The following is a 26973-nucleotide window of genomic DNA, read 5'->3' on the forward strand; positions in this document are numbered from 1 at the left end:
GTCGCATTACAGTAATCAGCGCCCACTTCCGGGGGCTTACATGCAGAAGACAGGTACCACTTACTGTTATAATGCTACCGCATTACAAGATAATGGAGCATCGCTGGGTCCTAAGCACTTTGCAGCTACGAGCAGAATTTTATCGGAAGATCGAGAGCTTCCTTGACTTCCTGGCAGTCCTCCCTCGCACGCGGACCTTATTCTCGTCCGTTTCCGTAGCCAGGACCTCGGATAGTGGGAGCTAGAGTGTAAGTGGGGGATGGGGGAGGACTGTGTTTGGCCAACGGGCTTCCAATCTCTCCAATACCTCCTCGACGTTACTCAAATGCACACAATCTTTTGCAGTCCCACGAATTACTCTCCCCCCTCCATCTCTCGACAACTTTGATTTGCGACCTTTGACCCGGGCCAATTAGAAAAGCGTAAAATCGTTATTTCGATCGGCACGAAGCATAATTTACCGATTACCAGTCCTGCTACGTATACCTCTTACACACTCTGCGCTACGTAGCACACAGGTACACCAAGCAAGTAGAGCCCCGCCGTTTAACGAGTAATCACCGGCGCGATCAATTTTGCAATTTTACATCCGAAGCATATTAGTTAGTTACTCAGTGGGAGGGAGCTGCAGTCAGGGTGTCTCGCGATGATATTGCACGGATCGTTACGCTGATTTTGCCCGTTTGCCTGGTACCATTGCTGCGGAGTCTCATCGAGAGGCGCGATGCTTTCCGCGGCTACACGGGGCACCGCTTCCGCGTAGCCGCTTCGTTTTGGCGCGAAAAACACGGCTGGTTGGTCGCCGTTGCTCGGCTGGCTTACCATTAACGGGACGGGCATACCTCACGCTCCTTAGCTTTCTACAAATCGAATCTAAAGCGCTCCCTTTCCGCCCAACGATAGGCCAGCTGTTAGGCCGAGTTATATTATTTCTGCATCACGGAAGAGAGAAAATGCAGATGGAATACTAAGCTCCTAGTTCGTTATTTTCTGCACGCATATCACTTTCAAATTATTGTACCTCTCCATGAACAAATTGCTCGTATTGTTACACACTATGCCCACTCGTGACTGGCCAGTTTTGCTCCAAGCTTCCTCAACCTTTCTACTCCTCCATCTCACCGCGCGCACTCACAATACCCGCATCATTTTCAATTCCGTTTTCAACGCCGCGCGCGCGCCTTATTCTGTCCTCTCTTAAATTAATCCAACTGTCCACGCACTTGAGTCCCGTAACCCATTCGTGATTTATTACACGAACGCATTGCCGATGGAAAATTAATTCCAAACGCACACGATTCGTAATATACACCCGGCGTGCCGCGCCGCACGGGATATGTGTATATGGCAGTGTATAGCGGAGAAAATCATTTCTCAGCGGAATAATGACGGTATCCCGGAGCTGTGTTATTCCAAACGGTTTTCCGCATTTTTCTTCTCGCCGGAAGAAAATGTACAGGCGTCGTCGTCTGTATACATATAAGATTAAATGTTAAAGCCGATTGCGTCGCGTGCATTCTGTTTTATTTTCACCTATGCCAGTGCGGAGAGTGCACCGGCAAGGAGGGACCTGCAGGTACACGTTCATATACGTATAGGTATATATATATATATATGTATTAGAAGACGCATGCGTGAGCCGCAGAGGATCAGAGACAGAGACGAGAGTTGAGCTGGGAACGATTGATCAACGTCGTTCTCGCGTCGTTCTCTCGTCGCTCTTCGGCCACGAGAAAATCTCGAAATAGCAGCTTCGAGGGAGGAAAGGACGACGTGTATCGGGTAAGGATTCGATGGCTATGAGAGTGGGCATTGTCATCACGATCGCCAGGTATATCCGCCAAATGGAAATGACGAACGTATATAACCTGCTTCGCGTGCATCCAAACGTTAGATTTCTGATAAACGAGCACATTTGGAAAAATCCACTGACATCTCAGTCGACACAATAATAACGTGCATTGATATCCGCAGTCACTGCTGTAGATGTCCCTCTGCAAGATCCACCCGCCTCATTTTTTCCTACCATTCGTGTGTGTGTGCGTGTGTTTGTCTTAATTCTTATTCTTCTGTCCGTATATACGGAGGGGAACAATAAAGCAAAGTCACAGAGCGACATAAGAGACCTTTGCTATGATACTTTGCGATATTATTATAGTATATTATGCACGCGTGGCCTCTATATCTATCTCTATCATTTTCTTCCCCCCTCAGTCGAACATACCTGGCGTGTCCAGTGGCTAGCCCGTTCCTCTATATATCCGTCCAGCTAGCGCATAATTGCGGGTGGTCGTTACACCGACTTAACGTGCCGTGTAAAGTCGACGTTTTTCAACCAGCCGTTGCTTAGGTCGCGTAATTGTTCTCGTATTCGCGAACCGACACGCTTCCCGAAACGGGTCCGATTTGCGTGCCGCGCGTATCTTCAGCGTCCTTTAACACCCGAGACCAATTCGCATTTCCAATTTCAACCGTGACAAAGCTAGAGGCTACTTCCTGCTAATTCCTTCTTCTATGATCGAAGACCACTACTACCGTTACATGTATATACGTACACGCGTGTATAATATATATTCTCTTGAAACACGGAATCTCGATCTTCCGGAGAATCTCAAAGAGCGCGTTCTCCAGTTGACCCATCTCGTTCTTATATATATATACATGTTTTTGTACACGAGCGAGCCTAATTATGAACTCGAGAATCTCTAACGAATTTTCAAATTGTTTGTATAATATTGGGAGGGGGGGGGGATGTGCGATTTCAAAGCCACAACGGATAATTCATCCGTTAATTGCGGATAATTTGCCTTTTGTTCCGGTAGAAATTCCTCGATCCTGCAGCATTCACGAGGAAATACTTGTACGAAACACTAATACTCCGTGTATTGCATTGTGCGGCGGCCGCTGGTGTACTCGAGGAGTTTCGTTGATTGTGCTTTATCCGAAGGAATGTGCTTGAACTGGGAATTTATATGAAGCGAAGTTTCGTTAGCTTTTTCATTCTTAGGGATAGGATCGATTATCGGGGGTCTTGCTTTATTTATAATCCGCCCTCGTACTTTATAAACGCAATTACCGATCTAGCGCGTAATAAGCTCGAAAGAATTTAGCAAAATTCTATCTCCCTCTTCCGGGTATATAAGGAGTGGTGGTGGTGGTGGTGGAAGCGTCGGTGGAGGAGCTTGTGGCAATTTATTTTTACGAATCGCGGTCGTCAGGTTGAGCCATCGAGGATCGATCGAGGCACCCGCTCCCCCCCCCCCCCCCCCTGCTCATCTAGATCTCTCTCTTTCACTTCCTTTTCCCAACAGATTCTCGTTTTTCCATCGCTGCACGTTCGTATCTCTTCGATATTACGTTCTCGTCGAATTTACCCGTAGAACTAATATTATAGATAAGGCGAGTTTAGCATGTATACGAAGCCTGAATAAGAAAAGTCCCTTGAACCGGCGCCAACATTTTCAATCGGCCTTTGCACTCGACAGGAACTTCTTACCCACTCGTTCGTAGACAGTGATGCAATTCCAAGAATTGAATGCATTCCTACTTTTAACATCGCTTGGCCGTCGTGCGTTCCGCTCGGAGATCCCTACTTATTCCTCATCCTCCTCTTCCTTACCACCGCCACCCTCCCCCGTGACTTTCGGTCTGAACGACCTCTCCTACAGATTTTACTTTCAAAATTTCGCCAACGTCCACCTTTTTTTTATTACAACGAATAAATTTCCATGAATTTCCGGTGGCCTTTTAAGCCCCAAGAGTGAGCACAAATTATTAAAAAGATTATAACCCAGCTTCTGTCCCCTGCTTATACTCCGTGCAATTTGAACGTTAAGAAAATACGAAATAAAAAGCAAGCAAAGTGCTAAAACTGTATATTTTGCCTTGAGAAATTCCAGACAAAGTAGATAAAGCTCGTGTATGGTCGGACAAATGAAATTTTCATCTCAAATAATATCCTGATGAATCTAGCAAAGGGATTAAATGCATTTTTGGTGCGGCTCTTCTATACAGCTGGTAGTTTTTCGCGCGCAATATCTTTTAGACTCTTTTACTGTCGTGTATGAAATTCTTCCGGCAGCCGCTATACTATACTATATATAGTACAGCGTTTAATACACGGAGGAGGCGCAGCAGCTACTTCTTCGGGAAGAGGCGAAGGCTTCTTCGTGGTAGAAACTGGGAAAGGATCGAGAGTATAGTGTGGCCGAAGGTGCATCGCACCACACGCGACACGAGCGAGTCACGAGCACGCGACTCTCCTCCTGCCTGCCTGCCTGCAACCACCAGCCGGCACGAAGAGGAACGGTCCAATAACGTAATTACTTTCGACGATTCTACGGAAGCCATTCGCACCTCGTAGATTGAAGCGCGCACACCCCACTCGGAATTGAATATTCGCTCGGGAATGACGCAGATTACAATAGCACGCCACACGAATCCCCACCGTTCGATTAAGTTCCACCAACCAGCCAGCCAACTAGTTGGCCTAACTTCATTGTTTGCTCTTGTTCTCCAAATCATCCTAAGAGCTCCTCTGCTTAACTCTTAAACGTTCGCCCTCTCATATATATATGTGTGTGTGCCCAGCACTGTGTCCTTATAATTCGCCTCCCATTCCACACGATGAAATTTTTCATCGCAGGTATAACGCATATATACACATGTATGTGTTACTATATATATACAGATAAACTCGCGAGGCTCGCGACGAAAAGCGAAAGTGATATTATCAAAGTAATTGATTGAAGCAATATTAGCTTCTCGCGCTTATTATTTCAGCTCCATTGACGACGCTTGAAAAGGAGCAATGAACTTTTCAGTTTGTTCATTCCACGCGAGTATTGCTTTACGCTTCTCTATTATCCTTTATCAAATTGCTTTTCTACTTGTTTGCTCGGTCATCAATGAAACAACGACTTATTAAATGTTTCTAAGCGAAAGCAACGCTAAGCTATTAACGAGAAAGCGATATGCTACGGTGTGTCATTGTTTTTTATTGTATCGTTTCACTTAGGATTATTGATCGTCGATGGTTAGGTATATATATATATATATATATAGAGGAATGACTGAGCTATAAACTGTAAATAATAAATTACTTGCGTCATACCGGTCTAAAGGTTCGATCGGAAGACTGAAATTATTCTGTCACACTCATTGAATTGGTAAGTCGATGATGGACGCGATCGTACACGCACGATTATTACTGTGCGGGTCCCCGATTGGATGGCGGAATAAGTTGCTGGCTATGAGGCAGGGAATGGTTACTGGCTGGTAGGTTATTCTTTGGAATTGCCGATAGCCCGAGGTCCCTCAATGACTCCGCAGCTTCGACGTTTACTGGTTCGGAAGCGTTGAAAGGCTTCTTTTACGATGACTATACGACTTTTACGGTTACCTACTGCGGAACACTTCGACTACTGACTGAATTCTTCTCTTGATTACAATGACTGCCGACTATATCAGCTGTTTGCCCGCATAACTCTCTGATAAACTCGTACAGAGACCTCGATAAGTTTTCGATTCTGCTGAATGTATATGTATATATATGTATATGACGGCACACCTTGCGTGCCTCGCTCCACATAAATCATTATCAACCCGTTTAATTCCTCCTCTCCCAAAAACCAATATTAACCTGCTTTAAATTCTTCATGGGGAAAGACCGGCCGGCTAAATCTAATAACGGTATTCATCAATGAGCAATAACCCACCAAATGGGAATAATTAACTATAAAAGGAAATCGCGTTGGCTTTAATTAAAATTTTACAGTAAGTCTAATAAAGCTTGACATTAAAGTACGCAAAGCTGGATTAAGCGAGATTAATAAATTCCTATTCCGTAATCCTGACACTTTTCTAAACTTTTGTCATTAGTCGGATAGTTGCTGCTAAATATACATAGGCGAGAGGGGGAGAGGGAGAGGGAGAGAGAGAAGGAGAGAGACTGAGGATTTAAGTGTAAATTATCGGTTTTTGAGCAAACCAGTGTTCCCGCTAGTATAAGCGAAACGGTACTTACGATTAATCGAGATTGACTGCATGGAGCAGAAAGCGCGAATCGTCGTTCTCGAGACGGTGTCCCTCTTCTTGGCGGTTATCGGTAACTATTAGCACGCGGCACTATGCAAATTCAAGAGTAAAGAGAGAGAGAGAAAGAGACACAGTGCCACTCGTGCGGACCCTATAAATTCCGGGGAACACGAGTGATCTCAGACCCGGTATTCGTGGCTGATCGCACGAAGACACGTATAGGGTAAAGGAAGAGTGGACAAGCAACAGGGAACGAGTGTGTAAGTTGGCAAACGGGAAAGGAAGAGAACGAGAGAGAGAGAGGGGGGGGGGGGGGATCAAGTACGTAGGGAACAAGGAAGATTTACCTACGGCGGATGCGCTCGGGCAGACTCGGGCGTGCGCTATCACACACACGCATAAAGCCTTGCACACAGCTCTAAAACTTTATATACACACACGAGGACTAAGGGGAGGGACATATACACACAATAAGGGCAGTCGTGCGCTCGCGTATAATCAGGCAACGAAGTTTTAGCGCTTCAATTCCGTCCGATCGCGCGTACTACGTGCTAGGTGCCACATTATTTACGCTTCTTCGAACACACTTACGTGCACATACACGGTTAAACGCACTCGAGCGTGCGCGCAGGCTCACGAATCCGTCAGATATTTAGTATTCCCGCACCGTCAAGCCGGTGATACTTCCCACGGCTATTTGAAATCCAGCTTGAATGTACTGTACGCGGTCCTTCGGTATTCACCAAAGAGCACCTCGACCGAACACGCAACCCTCGTCGCGGTGGATACGCGAAAACTCCACTGTCTCTCTTGGTTCGCCAGGCTGATCGGTACATATGGGTGCTTTGGTCTCGTGGTTCTGGAAAATTTAGTTTTTTGGTCTCGCGTATGAGCAGGTAGAGTGCAAGGGGAGCTCGTCTGTTTCCATCAAGGAACCTATCGAACGTCTGGCGAACCTTTGTACGCGCTGTGACACACACACCGGCAGTAATTGCTTAAAGCGAGCCTCGCGCTAAATTGGAACGGCACGGCGTGTCCGTCTCAGATGACTCCATCCAGTTTAGCAAGGGAGCGCCATGTGTGAAATTGAAGCGGGAATTATGTGTAATTTGTCACAAGGACCTGTCGCATCGCGGTTGTCCCATTGGCCGACCGCGCGAGGCTTCTCCCTGCCTGCCGGTCTAATTGCACAAGCTCGAGATGGAAAAATTCTTGGGTAATTTATACATTTTTGCCATGCGCGCATCCTTATTTCCGAAGGTTGCTGAAAATACTCCCATCTCTTTGCGTAGAACGGAAATTGGTCCCCTGCTCCCGCAGTCTTCGTTGAAAAGGGACACAGAGTGTAGTAAATTTTTATAGAGTCTACGAGCATCCTCTTTAATTAGTTTTTATTGGATACCCAAGCTGAGACTAATCCATGAAACGGATTACTCCTTTTAAAATTCTGTTTTATCGATTTTTTTATAATCCTGCGCGAGCTTAGGTCGCTGCGCAGGTTTTTATGATGAAATTCGAAAGGATGGGACTTTAGCCGGAAGTTTTGCTAGGATTCTTCGCTGTTTGGTCGGTCGTATAATTGAAAGTGGTCTGAATGACACGCGTGTATAAATGTTAATGTCGTTGATTGGGCCGGAGAGTAGCCTATAGCGTTGCATGTGCACCTTTCGCGTTTTATATGGAAATCGTTATTATGCATCGGTCCTATGGGCGTTATGCACGTGTGGTATTATGGTCCCGCAGCGGAGTAGCCGGTGGTATGCGCTTCGGGGACCCGTTATTCGACGATGCTTCGATGCTCGGTATCCTGCCTTAACGGACCGGATATGGGTAATACGCATAGGGACATTTCACTGACCAAACGTGTTCTCCAAGAAAATACTCCACTCTTTTGAGAAACGAGATTATCACCGAACGGTAAAAAGTCACCGAGTCTTTCATATATTCAAATCTATCCTTGCTCCGGAAAACTAAATACCTGCATTCTATTAGTAAAATCCGACCGGAATCCGAAATGGACGAAGGCACGTGCTACAAATGCTGAAAACCAGTTTCAATTTCTTTCATGCCTCAACCATGTGTAGCCTACATTCTTTTCAGGAACGTGGATATTATATACATACACATATAATATATACAGTAGTCTTACGCTTTGAGAAATTATTTTTATCGCTGTATAATGAATGGTAGAATCGAGAGGGTGGGTGGGACTCTCGTGTATATATATATATATATATACGCAGCGATAATGTCCATTTGCTACTCGAGTGATCTTGCACGCTAGTGACCTTCTCCAAGGTCTGAAACATCAAAGGAGCAGAAAAAGGCAAGAGTTTTACAAGCTCGAGGAGGTGCTCGAGACAGACGCGAGAAAGTTTTGAAGAAGGTGCTTAATAAACGATTACACCGACGACGAAGCAGTTGCTTTTTAACCGTGTCACCTTTTCGCCATGTGCGTTCTATCTCTCCGAGACGTATCAAAATCTCGTAATGCTTCAAGTATGCGCAACAAAGTTTAAATCCCTTGGACACAATGCGCGAACTTGGTATCAGCATTGGCCTGGTGTACGCTTTCCATCAAAACGTGCAAGAAAGTTTCAACCGGGTACCGGGCTGCTCGACGGAGCCACTTATCCGCCTATATCGTTATAAACTTGCAGCGATAGCGTCACGATTTTCTCTTTCAGCATCAAGGAAAATACGCCCCGGGACAGAGGGCCAGGTTAGTCCAAGCCAGAGTAAATAAAGGTGGAAGGATAAGAATGAAAAAGAGAGGAGGGACTCGCAGTACTTGCACGGATATATAGCGGAGCTATTCATGTGAGCTAGCATCACCTATATATCCATATAGTACTCTGTACAGAGATCTCTCTTTATTTCTTCTTCTTCTTCTTCAGCTTCAGCTTCAGCTTCAGCTTCTTCTTATTTTTCTTCGCTCCCCATTCCGCCTCCCTACTTTTGTCCCAGACCTTACGTGCTCGCTGAGATAGTATAGTATTGACGGGCGCGTACGAGGGAAATGGAATCACGAGCCGCGATTGAAGGGAAGTGCAATCGTAAAGCGAAGGAAATGGCTGTATGCGCATACCACCGAAGCGTATGTACGCATATATAAATTTCTGATGTTCTTATACCCACCGTAGGGTACATCCAGACTCTATGTACCCAGGCAACTAGAGGAACCAACGGAATAAGGATGAATATCTTTGCGCAACGTCGAGCCACCAGGATGATACCGATGTGGAGTATAGGCACGTGCCTGGTGCGATTTCTGCGTCGAAGAAGAGGATGAACCGCGAGCTTGGCTCGCGCGAGTCTCCTGAAAATGTCATCCTCTCTCTCGTAGAAGAGTCGAGGGGCCAGAAAAGTGACGAAAAGCGGAGACACTTATTTGGAAGGAAAATTGGCTGGTTGATGGGCCGAGAGCAGCGATCTCGCAGCGCGTCGATCGCGTCGTCGAGTAACTTGGTCGTCGCTCGTGTAACGATCCTATCATCGACTAACGGACCCACTACAGACGTTTCGTGATCGTGACGCGTACTCACCAGGGTCCCTGTCCTCATTCGCTTCACCGTTGTCGATCGACCCAACGTCGATCACGATCGCAACACGTTCCACCAAAGATCTCACTCTGATCAGCCGGTAAAAATCCGATTTACAGTATCGCGTTTTTGGGGATATACCAAGCTGGCGAATCCGTTCAGGAGTGCCATCAAAGGAATTTCCTGTCACGATTCTGTCAAAGCGTAGCGTAGCCTCAACCTCGTAGCCACGATCCGCAGCCTCTTCCGTCTGCTCCTTCCACAGCCCCCCTCCTCCACCTTTCATCCTTCCTCGGTTTCTTCCACCTTCCTCTTCGCCAATCTCCTTTTTACCGCAGCCAGAGTTTAAAGCCACAAAATTGAATTTCATCGCGCGTACCTCTGAATCTGATTGCGTAATTAACCATAAAATCACCGGATCAACTGGGATGACGTTGAAAAACGCTGCAAAAGAGACATTCGACTGCCACGCGGATTTCTACATAGGCCCCTGCACATACCAATCATTCAATTGCTCGTAATCATCTTACGCAGGATGTGCGTTATACGGACGATATATACGCGGAGCTTGCTTTTTACTCGACGATTTTTCCGCTGTCCGATATTCTATTATACACATGTATGTATGTATATACATGTTCGAACTTTGCGCCGATGGAAAGGAATTTTCGTTAAAAAGGAAAATTGGAATTTATCAATGTATGGTTCGGTCGGCAGTTGGCTTTAAGATGTAATTGCGTGACACCGTGATAAAAAGTGATTTTTGGTCAAATTTGTTTCGGTTTTACGAGCAGAAAAAATGACACGAGGCGAATAGCACGTCTCATCGAATCATTTCGCACGTTCTTTTATCACCTCATTCTCACGCGGTAAAAGAACACGTTGTTTTAAAGCGTTACGCGAGATCGGTAAGGACTCATCGTGACAAAAAATCCCACTTATGTTTCACTGTGGCAAATATATATATAGTAAAAATCTCAGTGGTGTAAAGACCATAATTGTGTTTATCGATGATCGAAGTCTGGACGAAAGGATCACCTTACAGTTGGAACATTGGATAAACGATGAAAATGGTCGTTTAACAATAACGAACGGTATCTCTTGGTATAAGCATGAATTTATTAATTCAATAAAAAGCGTCCCTTGTAAAATTGTGCTTGGTCGACTGTAACTCGGGAAAATCGTCACTGGGAAATTGGCTGTAACTTTTGAAACAAGACTATTTGACAATTTTACGAGTCCGACGTCTCGTTTCTGATCGCGAAATTCGATCATCCACCGAATTTGTATCCGCTGCTTTATGGTTTTTATCGATCCCTGAATTCCCCGCGATCTTGGGCAAAATAATGGGGAGAGTTATATCTTTTTTCTTCGCTCTTGCTGTAGCTATACTCGTTTAATTAATGCTCTCTGGCCGGACGGCTACGGACGTATAGTTTATATTAATTACACCCCGGAAGATTCAATTAGTGCGTTTCTCATTACACTTACTTATACCGCTATCCATTATTCATGAGGAACCAACGCGGTAACGGCCGTCGACAATGCACGTGATCCTTATATTATTCATCGTCGCCTCAAAATTCGCATAAAACGCTTGACAAAATTCTATCAAGAAACGAAACGGGACTCGAGTGAATGAAATCATTTCGCGTTAAACAACGCTTTACACTTTATATATATATATATATATATATATATATATATATGTGTGTATATCTATACACACAGCATATTAAGAAGAATGAGGCCAGCCGTGATTTTTCTGCCGGCGAGCAGGTTACACGCGAGCAGGATTTTTTTTTTTGGTCATTCAGCGTGACTGGAATGAGAGAACGAATAATGTGGAGAGTCCACGCTTTATTGTAAAAGCGCGTCTGTTGGTCGTGAAAAAATCAGGAGAATTCGAAATAAACGTCACGCGGTGTTAAAGCGGCGATTTCCGATACGTCAAAGCGTGTTAAAAAAAAGGAAAGAAAGAAAGCGAAACAAACAAAAAACACAAGAAGAAAATGTACATTTATCGCGCAGGGGATAAAAAATTCGATTTCAGAGAGAGGAGAGAGAGAGAGAGAGAGCGTGGAAAAAGGTGTGATATGCTTTGCTGGCGGATGCAGCGGCTGATCGCATAATCCGCAAAGTGCACGATTAGCATTAGGGTGGTGCGAGCGAACTGCGAATACCGGATGTTGCTATCGTTTGGCGGTCTTGAGACAAGGGGGGAGAGGAAATTGAGGAATAAAAAGAGAGGAGAGAGAAGGAAGGTGAACGCCGAAGGCTTAATAGCTGCGAGGTTCGAGCGGCACGATAACGTTTCAATCCTACCTGGATTACTGTCGGCGTTGGAGCTGAAAAGGACGCAGAGGCCGGTCTCGTAGTTGACCGCTTGGCAGGAGTCGTTGGCTTGACAGGTCTCGAGGCAATCGGTGAGCATCAGCGTCCCGGGTAGTGACTCAAGCAAGTTCGTTGGTGCCGTGTACACGTAACCAGTGACCAGCTCGAAGCCCACCATCTCCGGGTCGCACTCGTCCGATGCTCCGGAGGACCCCATGTAATCCAACGACGTTCCACCAGAAGCTGGCTCCCCGGAAGACGCGTGCGCCATCTCCGAGCCGATGCTTCCGGCACCTGCCACGTGCCCAAACCGGGCAGCCGCTTGCAGCAGCAGTATCGTCAGCAGGTGTCGATGAGGGCTCCTCTGTCGTCTCGTCATTTTCACGTCAAAGCTATTCTACGCAGAATCTGCAACACAAGAACCACCAATTTTATACAATTGCGTCGTAATTATACATTTATATGCGAGTAGAAAAATTCTCTCGCGATATAGGAGAGAACATATAGGAACAATATATATATATATATATATATATATATATATATATATAGAGAGTTTTAAAGCTAAATCTGGCGTTTAGCCATTAAGGTCGCGCCAGTTTTTCCGGCCTTCAACATTTTTGGAAAAAGTTGCAAAAGTTTTGAAAGGAATGCGCGCGCTAATTTGTCGCTGTAATTAAGGAGAAGTTTTTACGGAAAACGATACGATCCATATTTGACGTTTGGTAGTCTGCTTAAAGGGTAATCCGTGAATTCCAGGAGAGACCTTTAAGAATGTCACTGCGGTCTGACGGAGCGGCCAGGAGCCTCGGTCGCCAGGGCTCGACAAATCGAGCGTCGATTTTTTGTTTCTCCGCTCTCGGAAAATTGCCAGCGATAGGGTTTTGCGAGGTCCTTCCGTGCAATCGACCAATGTCATCACCTGCATCGCCACGTTTTCACTAATAGGATTTGCGCGGTAGTGAGGGAAGGGCCGAGGCTCACCTGTAACCTGACAGCAACGCGTACAATCTCCACGGAGCTCTCGATGTATAGGTTGGCCGCTGTTAACGTGCACGCCAGACGCACTTGCACACTTTTTCAATAATCCCGTTGAAGAGCGAACGTCCGCGCACACGAAACTGTTTCCTCTCCTCTGGCACAGCGTATACGCACCAGTGTGGATTCCACTAAGACGTATTTTCTCACGAGGCGAGAATGGCCGTGGCTGCACAATCGCAAAACGGTACACACACCGGTGAAGAGGACGATAGGAAACCGAGGCAACTACTACTTATTTATCGCGCACGCGTAACCACTCTGAAATGACCGAGCAGCGATTTGCAATGGTAATGCAAACGTCTATACGAGAGGGTAACGACGTCTCGCGTTCGGACCAAGTAGTGAACTAGCGAGCGAACGAACGAGCGACCGGCTATGGGGATTGGGGAGGCGCTGAGAGGAGAGAGTACACCTGGCCGAGGTTCTTCCTCCAGCGAGTGAACGTCGTCTGCCGGAGGGGACTGAGGCCCGCGCCGTCTAAGGAGGACAGAACGGTACGCACAATTCGATCGCCAGTACGACACCATTGAAAGCCCCCTTCCCTTTTACCGATCTATCCCCCCCCCCCCACAGCTTCCTTTCTTTCTCGTCCCCCCCCCCCCTCTCCTCCCCACCTCACCCTCCCTCCTCCCCCTTTACCTTCCTCACAACTATCAAACACTTAACTCGCGCTTCGTTCCTACCTTCCGGCCAGACTCGCTCTTTCACTGCTATCCCTAATTACTCCTACTTGCTAACGAGCTTGTGCAATACGTATACCATCGTCGTCCACCGACCCTGCGTCGCATTCTGAACCAACCAATGACCCAGATTTAACCCGTGCGGCCATAACGATTCTCATCTCCCGATCGTTCCAGCCAACTACGAGGACCGTTTCTTCGATCGCCTCACCGCCACTCTTTTACGAGCAAACTTTCATTATATTTATATTTATGGATGTGTAAGGGAACGCCTGCAGTGTCTCGATGACAGGATTCATTAGAGAATCTAGCATTTTCGAGTCGTTTGGAAGCCACCGCTTGCTTACCGATGCAGCAGCACTGACACAACTCGCTTAAATGGTCTCTAGAAAACTCTAAATAAAATGGACAACGTAACTCCCGTGGAAGCCGTTCATCCAGGGTATCAACGTCAACGGCAGGACTGTATTTAACGGAAAGAATTATTGAACAGGTCGATCTACTGCTGCTCGACGGTTACATGTATCGTTACAGAAGCGGACGCAAACAGGATACATTTAGTATTGTATAGGGCGTTTACTATCTGTTCGTGCTTAATTAATTCCCTTGAAAATCAATTTCTTTGCTGAAGAAAAATGGCCCTATCAACTTTTCTACGATGCTTGCTTAACACGTATATATATATACATACTCATAGGCATATGAAAAGGAGAGAGGAAAAGCATTGCTGGGACGCGGTCAGTGATTAAGCCTGACGCGATGATGCCGATGAAAGTGAGGATATGCAATAAGAGAGTACGCGGCGTACAATGGTTGAATAAAGAAGAATGGATATGCGCGCACGGTACATCTCGCGTGTCCTTGGAGAAGAGGGTACGAGCCAAGAGAAAATAAAGTTGGATGCACGTGTGAACAGCGCGACCTAGCTAGGCGTTGGTCCTTTGCTGATATACGTACATACGTACGTATACGGTGCCGATGTTAACGTTGCTTTCAGCCGTCAGCAAGAAGCATGGTGCGCGAGCTGGAGAGAGAAAGAGATACAAGAGCAAAGCGTTGTATATGTATAAGAGTGTGTCGTTGCTTCGTGCGGGAGTGCAAGAGGGGAGGAGAGGAAGAATAAGAGAGAGAGAGAGAGAGAAGCAGCAACTGAGAGGTCGTTCGTATGTACCAGGTGCCTGTATAGCGTCGCGTCACCATGCTGAAGTAACGGTTCCTGTATGTCCCATCGGGTTCAATCGCAATCGGCAATCTCGCGTCGCGGAATTTCGCAGGGAAAACTACCGCTTGCCGGTCTCTTCGTGGTCGTCGTATAGCATATAGTAGTGGTAGTAGTGCCAGTGGCTGCCGTCGTTCGCAGTCAGATTCGTCGTCATTGCTGGCGATTTACGAGCGGCCGGTATATACTCGCCCCACCACCTTTCATCGATCAAGTGGATGCGACTCGCGTCATACGATTCATCCATTATATATATATATATATATATATATATGTTTTACAAACGCGTTCTAATAAACGTACGATACTAATCCTGCCGCGAATAACGATTCGCGAGGCCCTTTACCTCTGAAAATCGAAACAAATATCGAAAAGCCTTTTTTCATCAGCGTCCCGTTAACATTGCTTCTGAAACTGATTTTTCATCCCTCTACCTTTGTATATATATGGTGCTTGTGTATGGCCTATATATCCTTGACCATTGCAATCTCCAGCAAAGTTTTTTAATACGATCCTTTATTACACGTGCACCGTTCAGATTTATCTCATGTCCAGCTATGCACATTCAGTTATATCCCGCGAGCTTGACAATAATACGCTGTATGATTTCGAGGCAGTTGATATTATCATAGTAAATGAAATTCGAGCCACGCGTTGAATGGTTTATAGCTGAAAACTCACGTTAACAATTATCTCTAACTAAACGCGAGCTCCGCGGTGTGTATACGCCGTTCCGTTAGTTTATATAGAGGCAGAGAACAGTCTCTTTCGCAGAGTCTCGATCACACGTGAAAATTAATTTTGCTCGGTGTGCCAAGAATTGTCGCTCTGCGAAACAATAAATGTAATTAGCGAGAGAAGAGCGCTCTCTCTCTCTCTCTCTCTCTATATATATATATAGTATGATAATAAGGATGAAAGCAAAGGTAACGATGCAGTGCAACAGTTGGGACGTTGCAAGTATAATAAGAAGAGGAATCGCGCGCGAATTAATATTTATCAAAATCCTGGAAAAGATTGCGCAGGATGAGAATCGCAAGAAGAGGGCCGTCTCGGACACGCTTTGTGGAACGCGAGAATCGGTTACGCGGCGTGTTTACGATTTAAATTTCACACGATTAGGTCGAGCGGCGTAAATAATATGTATAAATGCGCGCGTTGTATCCGCTGTCGGACGGATCGAGACTCGTTATTTAATCAGTACGCGCGGGATGATGAAGAGCGGGCTCGCGCGCGCTGTCTCTGCAGCCGTCCGAGCGAAGATGCTGCGAAAGGACCGTGTAGCCGAGGGTGCGCACACGCGGTTGCAGCCTCCATACGCAAGATTTCACGATCGCATTCAGCAGATATGGAAAGAATCTCATTGTACCGTTTAATTAAAATATTTATTCATTGCGGTGGTGCGGTTGACTCTCTCTCTCTCTCTCTCTCTCTCTCTCTCTCTCTCTCTCTCTCTCTCTCGTTCTCTCGTTCTCTCGCGTGGTACCACATTAGGTGATCGACGACTTTACGACGAAGGAGGTTCTCGCGTTAACGTTAACGGATGGCGGCTGCGGCGACTTATCACATCGCATAACGGCGTCACTCCGTTCTCGATAGTGGTTCTCGGTCAAACGGATTCTCAAAGTTATGCAGCGAGGGTTATAAGAGAGTGCAATGTGCATTCGTGGCTGTGCTCGCGTGGATTCCAAGACGCGCGTCCGTTTCTACGATCTGCCTGGATTTATGGACGCTACCCGCATCGTAAAGAAAGTCACTCCGGGTGATTTAATTCGTACCACGTTATCGCTCGTGTCTGTCTCGCTAAAGGCAGTACCGGACTCTTTAAACGGTTAAGGTTCCAGTGTCCAGGCGGCGTGTGAAACGAAATCCCACCTATATCGCCCGATTCGAGCGAGCTGCAGTATCGAGGCTCGGCTACAGCCCCGTGAACTTTCGGCCAATGAGAAAAATCCATCCTCGACACTCAATAACATCCTTAACGATCGCATATTTCATTTCGACGTCCCACTCGCGGCAGATTAAATTATTTAATCGAGATCGTAAATCGTCCCAGCGTGGCCCGATAGGATCTTTCTAATCGACCTGCTCTCGCGCGCAGCATCCAATTTATTTCTTAACGCCTCTTAATAATGCATGCGCGCAACCCCAATTTGCTGATTGACCGTCCTGGAACGAGTTTCTCCTCTCCCTCTTCTTGCTCTCTTTTTCTTATCATCAGGGGAGCAAAGTGCAGCGTGCTGCTACAACTCCGCCGTACATCGAGATAACGTCGTTCTCGCGGACCTGTCGCTATGTTGCGTATACATATAGACGACGGATCGCTACAGGATCTTACGTAATTATTGACTGGCGTGCAACCAAGTGGAAGCGCGCGCGCGCGCGCGCCACCATGCATCGTGTGCTGCTGATGCTGCTGCCGTTGCTGCTGCTCTTGCTGTTTCCCTATATATAAGCATGGAGTATCGGCCTCCGTTAATGGTACGTTGCAGGTTCTCTCTCTCTCGAAGCGCGTTGTGCGTCGACCAGGAAAATGCGAGGAGTCGGATAACCAGGAAACTGGTTTATGCGTGGCTGTGCTTTGCCTCTATACAGCTAAGTGGATATCCAGTACTAACCAGCCGGCAGTAGTAGGTATACGTGTATATGTATATACACATGCAGAGGTTTAAACACGCATACGCCGATATGCGAGAAGGAAAGGAACAATGTTGTCTCGCGAGCAGCAAAGTATGCTCACGGCTTCTCGGATATATATATATATATATATATATAGAGAGAGAGAGAGAGAGAGAGAGAGAGAGAACGAAGCAATTTTCAGTCGAAGGGAAAGCCAAAAGTGCTTGGCGAACGTCTAACCTCGGAAACTGTCGTGTCCGGTGATGGATCCATGAAAAGGGCTAGGGACTCCAAAGTAACGCGGTAATTAAACTTTGGTCGTATTATGCAAGCCACTCTAGCCGTGTCCCTCTTTCCCCAACTTGCTCTCTATAGCAATGTCGCTGAGAGATTGATGATGGCCCAGGTTTGCTACACCTCCATTTTCCTCTCCGCTTGTAACCACCGCCAGTCGACCTTCCTTCTATCCTCCCACTTAGCCTTTCTTCTTCTCCTCCATCTCCGCACTCGCGCCTACGGTCGCGCTTAAATAGAGCTTGTCGGCTGTGATACCACTATATATATACCTCATTATCCAAGAATGAAAAAAAACGTCCAAAAACTTTGTCTTCGACCCAGTTTCTTCTCTTAATCTCCATTCCGTACTCCGGTGTAGTCTCGCGTACATAAACCTGCAGGTATTCTGCAGGAATAGCCACGGCGAGTGGGGCATAGGTAAACAGGACTGGATTGAAAAATCTATCAGAGCATTGCGAACTGGAGATTTTGTAGATTTGCCGGAGAATAAGCAGGAATCCAGGTGAATGGGACGCGAGTGCGATTGGATTGCAGATGGTTCTGGGGTTTCTCCAAGGATTTTTCGAATATTAGAAAAATATGCTTGGGATTGTCCTGGCGTCGCAGCAGCAGTTATACGTCGATTGTGCGCGCGGCGGCACAATGGTGAAGGAGAATCGAGTGGGAACGGTGAAAGGGAGGGTCGTCCTCTCGCAAGGTCGTCGTGAGACACCTGTAGGATGGTGTGGCCGACGTGATAGCGCAGCGGCGTGTTATTTTCTGATTATCATTGCCGTTGCTACGGCTGCTACGAAGCAAACGTCGATAGCCCAACGAGAGCGTCCATTTGCCAGAACCGCCCTGAGCGATTGATTCTACACACACACACACACACACACACAGTGCTAGAGTCTCTCGTTAAGAATAGCGAGAGGCGAAAAATAGGGAATGGGACGAAATGGATACGCGGAGCTGTTAACGACGCGAGACCGGAAGGAGTCAAAAGGGGACGGAAACAATTAACTTGCTCGGTTAACAATCGATATAATCGTGCGAGAACAGCGCGAATCTACCACGACGTAAATCTCCTCGACGACAGCCACGGTGACTACTTGGATGACTTTGTCGATCGTGCGCTGCGAACCTGGCCCATCACGCTCGATTTACCCAGGTTGTGTTCCGTCCTCGCTTCCTGCACCATCGCTTAGTTAACAGAGCCTGCAACTCCGAATCCCCCCCCCCCCCCTGCACAGTATCGAGGGGCTTTGTCAAAAGATTCTCTTTCAAAACTTTCAGCCCACCATCCTATATGTATACTCCTCGATCTCTCGCAACGCTTCTCGCGCGAGCAACTCAAATAACAACGTGGTGTATATTCTACAGGGTAAACCTATTGCTACTCTCCTGATCCTTGACTCCATCGCCAGAGTTCGAAAGTCTTCGATACATTTACAACACTCGAACAATTTTGCAGCTTCCAAATACTCCGCGCTGGTTTTTCTTATACATCCGTTGGATTGATTCGCAGCAGCGATAGCGATGGAATCCCTTCGGTAATTTGCATCTCTCTCTATATGGACGCGAAGAACTGTGACGCTTGCGTCCTCGTTTAAAGGAGGTCAATTAAACATTTTGCTAATGCACCGCACATGGCCTTTGGATATTCGAGCATTTCTCATTAATACGTAAAGTCTGCTTTAACGCGATACGAATGTATACGACCTGAGATAGCCGGATGAGCTGTAACCCCTGCGCGCTAGCGAGAAACCTGTTTCTAATATATGGAAAACAGAAATTGTTATAACGTTTAGAGCGATTACAAGAGTGGTTATGATATGCCCGCTTAACTCGTTACGTTACAGATGCGTACAAGCAACTGCTTGTAGGTAAGATTTTAAAATTGATATTGATAGGTCCCACGATACCAATCTCCGATCGAGCTGTGGATTCAATAATTAATTCCGGGAAGTCCCAAGTACACGTACCGCGTCAATTATGCTCTTGTTCTATTTAGCCAAGAGTGAAGAAATATTTTTATAATGTTGTATATATATATATATATAGTGGTTGGACGAAAAAATTGATACTGTTCGTGCTCGCATAAATATTAACTGTCCCCTCGCTGGAATTTTGTCCTTTGCCATGAATATTCTGACGCGTACGCGTACCATTTTTGGTTAGCCGTTGCCTAACGAGCAATTGCCCGAGCAAGCTTTAACACTACGAGGGCAAAATCATTTTCGCGCTAGTTTCCAACGCTGCGGAAATGAGAAAAAAAAATGTATAAAAATACATAACGCCCTAGCAGCGTAGTGGTTTTGCGGAGCGAGCTCGGAACGCGGGTCCACGGGGAAAAAGCGACTTCTTCATCTGATTTTCAGAATAGCAGCGACGAAAATATCTCCGCGTGCGCCTCGTTATCCAGCATCAATTATGCATTACGATTAAAGAAGATTGCGCTGAAAGATTTATCACGTCCACGAAGGTCGTCACCTTAACTATTATTTATGCACTTTTAAATCGTCCGGCGTATTGATAAAAATAGAAAAATATTGAAATTCCTTCGTCTAACGAAGAAGATATCCTCTCCATTAATTATTAGCTTTAATGTTTCAAGACATTTATTATGTCAGATCGGATCGGCTAAGAGCAACAGATGAGCCCTAACATAATCCTCCTAATGCATCAAATATGCATGTGGCAAGCACTGGCTTTGCTCGGTTAAAGTTTTACCAAGCTAGTCCGCGCTGCGTTGCGTAATCATGCGAGCTATAGGGATCGAGAGAGGGAACTTTGCAGCGAAACGTTGTATTGGCGATAGTTGCGGGTGGCTGCAGCGAGAAACTGCGGAAGCCTCCCTCTCATCATCGCTCATGATAATTATTTTCCCATATATGCATGTTGCAGGACGCGCGGCGCCTGTAACCAACGGGCCAGTAGCTAGCGGCCACTGTCCACGATGATTTATAACAATTCCAGCTACGAATCTGATTCAACTTGGTCAGAGCCCATTCGTTCCAATCCCCCCACCACTCCCCCCTCCTCTCTCAGCTTCTCTCACAATTAATCTATCCCCGTTGCTATATTTACCCTCTTGTACTATTATACTTTTATCTCTCTGCCAGACTTTCTTCCCTCCTGCTCCATCCACGTATATATACATATAAATTATATATAGTCAGACACACACTCGTTATATACCTTGCCCAGAAAATAGTTGCCCAGCTGCTCCGATCGAGCCAACTCGGCCAATCGAATTAACGCCAAGCGCCAGCACGACGTTTGCATAAGCGAGAAAAGCCATCGAACGGTTTCACAAGCTACCGACTTGATTTTCAACGCCTATGCAATTTACCAACTAATACTCGTCCCGTTACTCTCGATCGCGCGCACCTACCAATCGGGGCTTTTAATTGAAAATTCGAGGCACTCGATATTTTCGTCCAACCAATTGCGACTTTTGCCTCGCGCGAATTTCTCTCTTTCTCTAATATATATATATATATATATATATATAGAGGGAAAGAGAGACTCCAGCGTTGCGAGATTAATTACGCGCATCATAACGCTGTCAATCTACACTTTTTACGCCCTCTCACATCCTTTATTAAAAGCCGCCGCAGAGTTTCGTCAGCACTGATTACTTTCCCGAGAGGCCGATCATTTTTCCACGCTTCGCTCGGAAATGCGCGCTATGAATCACTTTAAGGAAAACGGAGTATTCTTCGCCGATCTACTTTACGGCTTCTGATTAAACTTGTAAGAATGCACATTATGGCTGGCCGGATTGTCGCGGGAGACGCTGAGGCATTTGAGGCACGTGTTCACGACACTTTAACGTTCGGGCCCTGATATTTTTATCGCCCGCTTTATCCCCAAACCCTTTTATTTCCAGTCCTCGCTCATAATTTCAATGTCCCTACGACGAAAACCGCGCTAATCAGCCCGTCCTCTCAAAACGACACACACACATATATATATACCCTGTATTATCCATAAAGCATGTGCCATATATATATACACATTTATCATAAAAACGTTCAGCTCTTTGCTCATTATAAACACACGATCATTCTCGAAGCATCCAATTAAACAGCGTTTAATCTATGTATGGTTATAATTAATGATCTGCAACTATTGAATCTGCTCGAATAGGAGCTTATATTAATTATATAGATCGACGCATCGATAAGTTTTGTTATAGCGTATATAATGATATTAACAAACATTTAATTCGTGCCTAAATTAAATTATTCGGTGGGTCAAAGTTGAAAGAACGATGGAACGAAATTGAATTTGATAATCCGTAATTTATCAGGAGGTTTTCAGCTGGATGCTGCTTCCCCATCTATCCCCATACATATATATACATACCTGCGTATACATGCATGTATATACATGTTTGCCTTTGGAGATATAAAGAATATCGCGTGAGGTCCAACGAATCGCGCGTCCTTTCGCGATTTATTGGCGGTGATTAAGGCGGCGGAAGGATCGATGGTCGATCATCGACGTTTCGTACGTTGGCCAAAGGTATGCGGACGCGATTAGTTATATCATCCGATCGGACTTGAGAGGTTAAGTGTTTCTCAGAGGTGCGAGATGGGTGAAAATGAGACGATGCGTTAGTCGGTTCGCGTTTATTGGCATCCCCTTTCTCGCTGGTTGCTCCCTCGATCTTACCATCGGCTCTTTCCTCATCGAGACTTTTTCGCATGGTCGTGTTCCCTCGTTCGTTAAGCCGCACAGCCTCTCTCTCTCTCTCTCTCTCTTTGTATACATATATATAGGCGCGCAGAGAGTCGGAGAAGACGCGGCGCGCGTTGTTACTGCGGACCATAACGATCGGTCAACGAAGCGCGCGAGCGAAGATTAGTCATCTCAGCGGATACTTACTATCTCGCAGGTAGCTGAAGATCCTTCATTAGGTAAAACCGCGCGGTTAATTACGTGGACACGTAAGTCTGCGTAGCGTTACGCACAATATATCTATAGGTACTCGCGCGCATATATATATATATATATATATATAGGCGCGATGCTTAATCGAGCGGCTCCTCATCGTCGAAAGGTTTGTGCGAGGCGGGCAAAAACGATGGAGCGCCATTATGCATGAGGCGAACTCCGACCGCAGAATCGACGATGATCGTTCTTCTCTGTACGATGAACTCTCCGAAGCTTCCGCCTTCAGCCAACATTCTTTTCCTCGACTCCCCGCAAATCCAATCCGATTCTATTCGCAGACCTAGACAAATTGCTCGCGATACCGTGCTCCTTTCAAATGCTCGTCTCGCCAGGATCCGTGCTCTTCCTCTTCGGCCGAGCCAAATAAGGATGGACTATGACTCACCTTATATATACGCATATATATACGCATACTACATTGTAATATCCATCTCCAAATATTATAACGGCCGAATATATCGATCGTTGATAACCCGAGTGCGCGATATTTGCCCTCTTATCGTTAAAAATAAATCATGGGAGAAGAGAGTGGAATATCCGTGGGATATAAGCCGAAGAAGATTTGAATAACGGAGATAATGCGTTTGGTGCATGGGTGTGACTAACGCTTCGGTCCTCTCCTATCATAGTATATGTGTACCTGTATATGTATGTAGGTGGGCAGATCCGATCTAGCATCGAGGAAAATGTTAGGCAGCTCTGTGGGATAGCTCGGTAGCCAGGAAGCTTAATTCATCGACGCTGCTGTAATTGTGTTCTCGAAAGTAACAGTGTGCGTTTTTGCTGGAAGAAAGTAAGCTCGGCGCGTTGTATACAATCGAAAACACCATCTCTCTCTCTCTCTCTCTCTCTCTCTCTCTCTCTCTCTCTCTCTCTTTCCGAGCGAAGCTGCCGGTGGTTGGGGCAAAACTTCCGCGAATGATAGATTAACGAGTTAACGGCGATGCGAATTATTCACGCATTGACTATAAGAGAGTGAGCGTGGTGAGCGTGCGAATGCCTCTGAAAAGACATGCGTCTGCAGCATAGTTATATATAGAGGGCTAGGCCATGGCCGGTAGGGCTGACATGAAAATATAATTTCCGCTCTTGAGAAGTTGCCGGGATCTGTCTCTATTACTCCAGGCAGGCTAGATCGAACGGGTACATACTATTATAGACTTTTCATCTTACGAGAGTTCGTACGCGCTCATATGCATATCTATTTAAATTGCCACTTCGTTCCTCTGCCGAGCTTTATCGTCCCGCGGAAATTATTAATTTAATGACGCCGGTCTCTCTCCGGTCCGCTCTTCTCATTAACGACGAACGTGACGGGACTCCCTATATGTATATATATATTCCTTCTCTCTCTCCCTTTTACCAGTCCGCGCAACAAAACTGGACCCCAATCTTGTCGCCAGACATATTACCGCCGGAGCAAACCTAACCTTGATAATAGATCTACGTTTTCTGCTTTCATTATATTATCCTTCGCGCTATTATTTCTCCTCTTTTTGTGTCATTCATATTCCAGTTTATTTCCATCTCGAGCCAGTTCCGTTTCAGCATTTAACGTTGACTCGCTTCGGCAATGACTAACGTATTTTGTGTACAGTATATGTATACATGTGTATGGCACAGTATATTATGTAAATGTATATATAGATGATATTTTATTTCCAGAACGTTACATAACTGCTAAGCAAGAAACAGCTTCCAATATCCTATAGGCAAATAACGAGTTTATCATTGGCCACTATTTATCATGGAAATTCATTACAGACGTGGGTCCCAAGGCGCTGCGAGTATTGGCACTGCTATCGTTCCTCGACTCGATCATCTTTTTCCTGAGTAAATCATTATCATCGTAATAACAATGAAACTGATTGCTTTTTTTACGATTTGTGCGAGCTCAATGAGCCTTTAAATAAAGCTAGCTGCGAGTGCCATGCCGTCAGGAATCGGAAGAGGTCTCGGTCGTTGAGTGAGCGTAATGAGAGGAGTAAAGGACTGTGGATAGTGGTGGGGAGAGGGGGAAGGGGGAGGGAGAGGACACTTCCTTCGAAGAAAAACTGAATGAAGCTGCGGGATTCGTTCCGGATAGTGGCCGACTGTTTAAGGTTTTCTGAAAGCGGTGATCACCGTCGGCTGGTCCCCAGGCACTTCTCTCTCTCTCTCTCTCTCTCTCTCCTTCTCCCTCTCCCTCTCTTTTCCCCTCTCACTCCAAGTATTCTCCAGCCCGTACAAACCTGCGGTTGCCTCGCGGAACTTATTAATTTAATGACCTAGGATTTAGAATTAGCTTCCTTATGTCGGTGGTGTCCTAAGCGGTTTCCGCAACATTTCTGCTCTGCTTTCAGATAGACTCGATAACATTCATGTATTCATCTCGAGCGACGGGTCTTTGACCGAAAACGTCCTTTTACTGGCTCATCACCGCAGTATATTATTCCAGACTTTCAATAACGCCACAGTCAGCCTTTGACACATTCGAGAATCGAATTAAACAGCCCAAATTGTGTAGGAAAAAGCTTGTCGCGTTGAGTATCCACCGTCATACTGTGCCAGTAGTATAATAAATAATATAGTAGTACGAGAAGAAAATCAATTGGTTAGCATGACAATGCGGTGGACCGTGGCTAAATGTTTGTAGAGAGCGGATGAGTCAGGTAAAAAGCCACGTCGCACCAGGAAATTTCCATAAAACAATAGCTCGAATATTAATCGGGATTTCTTGCCCACTCCTGCTAGCTGAGCATAGACTGCAGTGTGTGTGTATATATATATACGTATACTATCCTAGTATTCCAATCGGTGAAACGCAAATTGAGTTTGTATTTTTGCATAATTACACACACTTTCGCGTTACTTCCGTTCCCCACTGCTGCAAAGAAATGTTCCATTGCACGTGTAGAATCGCGGGTCTCCTATCTCAGGATCGCCTTCGTATGGAACGAGATTGACCCATCGCGCACATTCGACTCAAAATAATAATGATAAATAAAGGAAGAGCGATACTACAATGCATATAAGAGAGTATAAAAAAAATGAAGCAATCCTCGTGGGTTCGTCTCGACTCGGCATATTATACGCGACCGACGTTTGGCCGCGGGTATATTTGCAACAGGATGGCGGTGCCAGGTAAAGCTCGCTCGAATTAATATCCCCCGTAGGTGCTTTGAAATCCCAGGACTGAGCTTTGCATGGTGGAGCGAGGGGGACGCGCGGGAATGCAGCGCGGCCCGCGATCGAGGCAATATCGCGGCCGTGTATTTTGCAATTACGCGTAAATACGGTTACACAAGATTAGAGAGTGAATTAGCGCATTCAATTAACGTTTAGTGCCGCGCCTCGCCGCACCGCGCATCCGATGCCATCTATTTCATAGGATTGCTCCGTTGGCCCGGCATATCGCGGCAAAAGCTCCAATCCCAGCTCCTAAGCTTTCCAACCTATATATATAAATACACGTTTGTAAAGAGCCACGTTCGGAACAAAACTCTTAAATTGTTCTTCTCTTTGAAGCGAAATCATTGCCGTGGTTATTTCATGAATCGTCTGCGAAGTTGAAATCTAATTCGCGTTATGGTCGGGGAGTGACGATAACTACAGGCCGAAATGAATCGAAGGGACGCTCGGGAGCCTCTGGTGCGAGCACAGATGCTGCAAGATTGCCCCGCAGTGGAGTGTGTGTGTGTGTGTGTGAGAGAGAGAGAGAGAGAGAGAGAGAGAGAGAGGCCATCCTCTCCTACCCCCACACTATATACTCGGACGATAGTGGTTTAATCGAGTCCGAGATAATGCAATTGGACCTTTAGCGATGCCGCTGTCGCCGCTGCTGCGGCTAGCAACCAAACCACCGAGAATGGACCGTAAGGACAATCCTCGTTTCCGCCGTTTTCCTCCGCCCTCTTTTGCCCTCCCTCCCCCCTTTTTTTATTTCGGCCCACGCGCATTTTCCACGCTACGCGAAATAGAATTACAACCGAGCTCGGCGAGCACGACCGCGAAATTATCTCGTCGAGAGATGCGTGCCTCCTTCCCTCCCCCTATCTCAAAACTGACCTTCAACCGATACTCCAAAGAGCCGTGCGCTAAAAGTTACCGCGCTCCATCCTCCACGGCCGCAACTATTTACGCCCAGTCATCAAAAGTAAAACATCTAGCCGGAGTAATTTCGCATTGTGCACCCTTCGTCAAAATTATCCCGAGCGAATTTACGTTATTATTGCGAAAGATAAAGCGGGAGAATAGGAAGCTACCATTTATAGCATTATGC

At 46.1% G+C, this 26973-nt stretch overlaps 2 protein-coding genes across 8 annotated transcripts in view; one reads left to right on the forward strand and one right to left on the reverse strand.

Moving 5' to 3' along the window:
* Positions 1-26973, forward strand: part of Atg16 (Autophagy-related 16) — a 334508-nt gene that overhangs the window by 184723 nt on the left and 122812 nt on the right. The window lies entirely within an intron of this gene.
* The window catches only part of LOC136778340 (uncharacterized), a 143762-nt gene that overhangs the window by 44156 nt on the left and 72633 nt on the right, over positions 1-26973 (reverse strand). Inside the window, exons 1-2 of one of the 2 annotated variants that reach the window (XM_066735095.1) lie at positions 12897-13243; positions 11904-12320 (exon numbers count right to left, since the gene is read on the reverse strand). In XM_066735095.1, the coding sequence (XP_066591192.1) occupies positions 11904-12291 (388 nt within the window). In that variant the 5' untranslated portion in view covers positions 12292-12320; positions 12897-13243. Of the gene's footprint in view, positions 1-11903; positions 12321-12896; positions 13244-26973 lie in introns of those variants that run through there. The other variant, XM_066735094.1, reaches the window with a different exon arrangement.

Source organism: Prorops nasuta, unplaced genomic scaffold (assembly GCF_024137725.1).
Source record: "Prorops nasuta isolate Cenicafe-Biocafe unplaced genomic scaffold, Cenicafe_Pnas_1.2 PNAS00014, whole genome shotgun sequence".
Lineage (NCBI taxonomy): Eukaryota > Metazoa > Arthropoda > Insecta > Hymenoptera > Bethylidae > Prorops > Prorops nasuta.